At 39.8% G+C, this 6224-nt stretch overlaps 1 protein-coding gene across 1 annotated transcript; it reads left to right on the top strand.

Annotated features, from left to right (window-relative positions):
- Window positions 1-675: 675 nt before the first annotated feature.
- On the top strand, window positions 676-1617 carry LOC122732353 (olfactory receptor 5D13-like). The gene has a single exon (XM_043972424.1). The coding sequence runs from the start codon at window positions 676-678 to the stop codon at window positions 1615-1617; it is 942 nt and encodes a 313-aa protein (XP_043828359.1).
- Window positions 1618-6224: the final 4607 nt, after the last annotated feature.

Raw genomic sequence — 6224 nt, 5'->3', positions numbered from 1 at the left:
CATGCATGCAATACATGCATAAACACACATAATATACATAGCTGTGTCTATACATACGATGTACTGTGCTGTGCATAAATATGCATTGACATATACACATTCATGCAACCAGAGAAACATGGAAACAGACACATACATAAATATTTAAAAGGTGGTTATATGAAAGAGATCTGAAAATTATTATTCTGGATTTCAGGGAAATGAAGTAGATCAAATGGGTAGAAGTGATATATTCAAGATAACACAATGAATACAAAAATTGCAGGGGCGGTAAACTGACATTGTCTGTATATTTTGTTTTATGAAGTAATGAAATAGACTGTGTTAGGAGTTAGTGCTTTCTTCTTAACTTAAAGGTTCTGGATGGACTAAATTTTCTGTACTAGACATTTATTAAAGTATATATTATAATAGATTCTGTGAATTTATACTCATCCACATATTCATGCCATCCTCCATGTCCCTCTTTCTTTGACTTCTTTCATACTTGGTAACTCTCTCAACCAAAATATATAGGATTTTGGGTTATGTGCTAACTTTGTAATCCTATCATCTTAACAACAACAACAACAACATGAATTTTCTAATTCATACCACTCCCTCTGTCCTGCGCTCCTTGATTTCATTCATATTTTCCTCTTAATGATCTATTTCTAATTCTCTCCTGCAGGAATCATGGTGAGCACTAACAATCAGAGTACTACAGTCTTCTTCATCCTTTTAGGATTCTCTGATTATCCAGAGCTAGAGATGCCACTCTTTCTATTGTTCTTCACCATCTATGCAGTAGCTGTGGTAGGAAATGTGAGCATGATTGTGATCATCAGGATCAACCCCAAACTCCACACCCCCATGTACTTTTTCCTCAAACACTTGTCCTTTGTGGATTTCTGTTACTCCACTACAGCTACACCACTACTACTAGAAAACTTAATCGCAGAAGACAAAAGCATTTCTGTCAAGGGCTGCATCACACAGTTTTCCTTTGGTGTCACCTGTGTGATGGCAGAGATGGTCATGTTGGCAGTAATGGCCTATGACCGATTTGTTGCTATATGTAAGCCTTTGCTCTATACAGTTTCCATGTCCCCAAAACGGTGTGCCCTGCTAGTGACTGTGGCCTATGCATGGGGCATAATTTCTTCTATTATTCTTACCTACTCACTTCTTGTACTGTCATTTTGTGAAACCAAAATCATTGATAACTTTGTATGTGAATACTCTGTCTTCCTCTCAGCTTCCTGCTCTGATAAACACTTCAGTGAGATAATGCTTTTTATCTTTCTAAATCTCAGTACATTGTGCACCCTGATCATTATCCTCACATCCTATCTTTTTATTTTTATCACTATACTCAAAATGCATTCAACTAGTGGGAGATCTAAAGCGTTTTCCACTTGTGCCTCCCACTTGACAGCTGTTACCATCTTCTATGGGATCATCTTCTTTCTCTATTGTATTCCCAATACCAAAAACTCGTGGCTTGTAAAAAAAGTGGGATCTGTTTTTTATATTGTGGTGATACCTATGCTAAATCCCTTAATATACAGTCTAAGGAACAAAGATGTGAAGGAAACCTTCAGGAAATTCAAAAGTCTCAAAATCATTTCTCAATAAGATCATTTATATGGTTTATAAGGCAATTGGATGAATTGTTCTGATGGAATTTATGCTGATTTTCAATTAATTGAGTTCTAATCAGTTCCTCCTTTTCTTTTTTTTCTTGGTGAGGCAATTGGGGTTAAGTGACTTGCCCAGGGTCACACAGCTAGTAAGTGTTAAGTATCCAGGGCTCGGATTTGAACTCAGGTTCTCCTGACTCTAGGGTCGGTGCTCTATCCACTACATCATCTAGCTGCCCCCTCCCCCCAATAAGGTCTTAAATAGCAAGTTCCAGTAATCAGAGTTTCATCTGGGTTAATCTCTCAAGGATCACATATCCTAAATAACTTTTGAATATAATCTCCCCTAAGTAACAATAATAAGCTAGAATGCAGAGAAATAAAAATAGAGAACAAATGAAGTCAAAACAACAACTGGATGTACGCTTCTCAAGGAGTTTCTTCACAAATGAGATGACAAATACAAGATGATAAATCACAGGGATTAGCCCAAGGGAATAAAGGAAATGGAGATTGATACTTTTGTTTAGAAACACACCTAGATGTGGGAATTTACCCTCTTGTATACTCTTGACCACCCTCATGCCATATCAACCAATGAAACCAAATGATGATGCTATAACCAATTAGCTCAGATCAATGTATAATGACCTGCCTCTATCAAAAGAGGATCAAAGCCTTTGAGACTTCCCCTCTCTTGCTTCCTAGACCCCCTCCCTTGGCTCTGAATACTGTTTCTTGGCCTGTGCTCTCCTTCTTAGTGCTATGTAGGTATATAGGCCTGAGACTAGTGGGGAAGTTAGGAAGATATAGTTAATACTTTACTAGTATATAATATTAATTAATAATAAATGCTTACATCCAAAATGGGTACAATAGCCAGTAATATATAAATAGCAATTAACTTAAAAAGTAATTAATTAAGCAATCAACTTAAAAACACAGTTTTGGCATGGCTTTTTGTTTTGTTTTGTTTTTTGATGCTGGACTTATGAGCATATATGTAGATATTCTGTAAGCAAGTAATAACTAAGTAGAGGTGAGTGGGAGAGAATGGATGACAGAGGGGAAATCTTCTGGAGAAGATGAGATGGAATGGGAACAATTGTGCATGTAGAGGGGTGAGCCTTTGCAATGAGAATTGTCAACTCTTTGTGTGTAACAAAAGTAGAGGATAAAGTAGAAGATACCTAAATGATGTGAGATGAGGAGGGGAGAAGAGGGAGCTATTGGTGAATGTGCTAAGATTTTTCACTGAAGTATGTCAACTTTAACAACCAAGATGGAGAGGGAGAATACACTATGAGAAGTTTGAAGAGAAAAGAAACACATTTGTAAAGGACGCTGTGGCACATACAATAGTGAATCAACTAGGAAGCTATAGGAGAATTTTCTTGCTGTACTGAGCATCTAGTTCATGTCATAAACACATAAGTTGGTAATAAATGCAGTCATCACAGTGTTAATATTTTCTTCATGTTTGTTCAATAGTAGCTGAGAAGGAGTGACGTCAACAGATGGTGAAAATAATCCTAGACTGAGTCTTAGAAGATATAAGGCCTTAATAGAATAAAAGGCTCAAGAAAAGGGGACAATAGAGGTCATTTGAGGGGCAAACATGGTGGTGCCCAGAGTAGGTCCACCAACTCTGAGGTAAGCATGAGCTGAAGTGGAGGCTACTCTATGATTTCTCCATTGCTACCTAGGAGAACCAGATATAAATCACTCACCTCCTGAACACAGCTTTTACTGCATTACCCAAATTTTGGCCTCAAGATGGAACATATTCTATATCATAGGGACACATTAAGAATCAATAAAATCATAACCAGAAAAGTGAAACAACTTCCATAATAGGATCAGATTTTATGTATAACTACATCAGCATATGTTGGACTAAATGCAGCTTTTTGTGTCCTAATAACAAATTTTTTTATTATCCATATTAAATGTTGTATTTGCTTACATTCCATCAAGTTTACCATTGACTGTTCTCCCATTTTCATAAATCCACATAACTGACCAAAGTGTTCTAAGTTTATCTTTGAGTTCAGGCCTGTGAGGCCTGTAATATTAAGAGGTGGAATGTTAGTATGATAATCAGGGGTCCTAACCCTATTGTTTTGATCATGCCAGTGTGGGAATTTATTGTGATTTGGGGACCCTGCCTTTTGGCTGAGATAAAAAAACAAAAAAAAACAACTTAGGCCCTCAGGGTTTTTTTCTGTGTAAGCAGAGCTGCCCCTCACCCTCTGCTTCAGTGGCCAAGCTGAGAAGCCCTGTGGGCCTTAGGGAAAAGCCCCAGATCCCTTCACCCAGAGGGGATATACACTGAAGATCCCAGGCTTGCCCAGCTGGACCCTGATGTGACCCCTGCGGAGGTCCCAGGCACATAGAAAGGGGCACAGGTCCCTCAAGCCCTGGGTGTGGTGCACATTGCTCACTCAAGTGCCCCCGGCTGCGGTGTTAGGGTGGTCTGCAAAATAGCTTGGTGTGCGCGGGGGAACAGGGAGCTTGAGGTTTGAGGGGAGAGAAGAAAGACATACATAGCCTGGGAGGTAGAGACGCTGAGAGGTCGGTGAGGGAAGAAGTGCTTGGGGGGTCATCACAACAGTACATGAAGGGGGTTTGCAAAGGAGACTGAGGCTACGGTAGTGAGAGAGAAGTTAAAGAGAGAAGTAGGGGGCTTTTCAGTGAGGAGGACGCTAGAAGAAGGTTGGCTGGTATGGAGATGCAGGAGGACTCTAAGAAAGTTCCAAGCATGGCAAACAGGAAGCACAAGAGATGGCAGCAGGAGAGATCATTAAAATATAAAGTGGAGAGTTTGTTGGCAGAAAAGTTGATAGGTTGGATTTTACTTTTGTTATCCTTGTTTCTACATTTAACTCTACGTTTATTCACCTAAATAAACCCCATATTTGCTTTAATTAAAAGAGGCATTTTAACCCTTTTTTACTTATCAGTCTGAGAGGCAATGGGGGAAGGAATGGCCCTAACAGACCGGCTTAAGAAATTAATAGCAGTCAGATAGCTAGCCAGTCAAAAGCCCACAGATTAAGGCCAAGTTAGTTAAAATATTTTTACACCAGTAAAGGGTGCTCTGGCAAACAGGTACACCTTGGCCCCACTACCAGAGAGGGGAAACATTTGGACCTACTGTTACATCATTAGAAAGATGGTCTTTTTGGACACAAGTTCTCTCTCTTGATTCGTGTTCTTGGTTCTTTGGCTTGTAGGTCTTCTAAATTCTCTTAGGTCTCCTTGAGACCTTATGCTGGAGACAGCATGGGTCTTTGGGGGATTTTCTTCTGCTCTTTCTAACTGCCAGACTGAATCATTCTCTACCATGTGGCCTGAGACCATGAGAAATATTTCATAGGATCATAGATTGAGAATTGAAAGGGGCTTTGGAGGCCAAATATTCTAAGCCCTCTCATTTTACAGCTATTTCACATTTATTTATCAAGGTACCTACCCCAGGAGAAAGGAAAGTTCCTGGAGGGCAGAGTCTGTTTTCATCTTTGTCTTTGTTTTTGCTGGTACCTATAATGGTAACTGTCATGGATTAAAGCAGAGGATGAAAGTCTGGGAGCTTTAAAGGAATCTGAGACCCTCCAAAGCACTGCTTTTCCACCTCGTGTCATCATCACAATGCCAAACAACCACATGCTTTTAAGTCAGCTTTAGAAATACAAAGTTAGCCCTGGGGCCAAGAAGAAAAAGTCAAGGTCCTATTCCACCTTACTGCTCTTCCAATACTTGAAGTCTTCTTTTTTTTCAGACTAAACACCCCTGCTACTTTCAACCAGTCAAGACCCTGAGATTTTTCATCCTGGTCACTTCTCTTAATACTCTCTAGCTTCACAATGTCACCTTCTCAAAATGTGACATCCAAAATTGGTAGGATAAAGACTGCAACTCTGACTTCATATAGGGGAACTTGCAAGTGACAAAACTACCTCTACTACCAATGCCAGGTGTGAAAAAAATAATGGAGTTTGGGGGGACCAAGAGACCCCCCGCACTCCCTTGAGGGCTTAACTCAGGGCTTTGCCTGGTTTCTCAGAGCCAGCACAGTGTCAGTAGAGTTGGAACTCTGACTCTGAATAGAGACAATAGAGTTTAAAATCTCACATACCTGAAAGAATTTTCCCCTCTGAGAGTATGTCCTCTGGACTCTGACCTCAGCATGTATAGCTCATTTTAGTATGGACCACCCTCAAGTTCAGTAAACTAATATCTTTGAATTATGCTAGCCAGTTACCTTTGAGTAGTGTGCAAGAGTCACCTCTCCTCTGGTCTGGAGGAAACTTATGCTCTCAGATGGGACTCTGGAGGATGCAGTCCTGTAGCCTCCCTCTCTCTTCTCTATCCTAGGTAATGTAGGGCTTCTGAACTCTAATTCACAGCCATGTGCTCTCTTATTACTAATATTTAATATGATTTAGTAAATGCTTAATGCCAAAGACTGGTGCTATATCTTTTAATTCATAAGTAGTAATATATTAGAAACCCCAGCTAAGTTCCCTATAACTTAGGATGGAGATTGGTACCCCAAAAATATTTCTTTTTTTCTTTTTGGGGGCAGGGCAATGAGGGTTA

The sequence above is a fragment of the Dromiciops gliroides genome, chromosome 6 (genome assembly GCF_019393635.1).
Source record: "Dromiciops gliroides isolate mDroGli1 chromosome 6, mDroGli1.pri, whole genome shotgun sequence".
Classification (NCBI taxonomy): Eukaryota; Metazoa; Chordata; class Mammalia; order Microbiotheria; family Microbiotheriidae; genus Dromiciops; species Dromiciops gliroides.
The sequence above is the reverse complement of the archived record's forward strand: the minus strand, read 5'-3'. Positions and strand labels throughout refer to the sequence as shown.

Bases quoted from the DNA above. Each gene is read 5' to 3' on its own strand.
- LOC122732353 (XM_043972424.1), top strand. From the start codon at position 676: ATGGTGAGCACTAACAATCAGAGTACTACAGTCTTCTTCATCCTTTTA.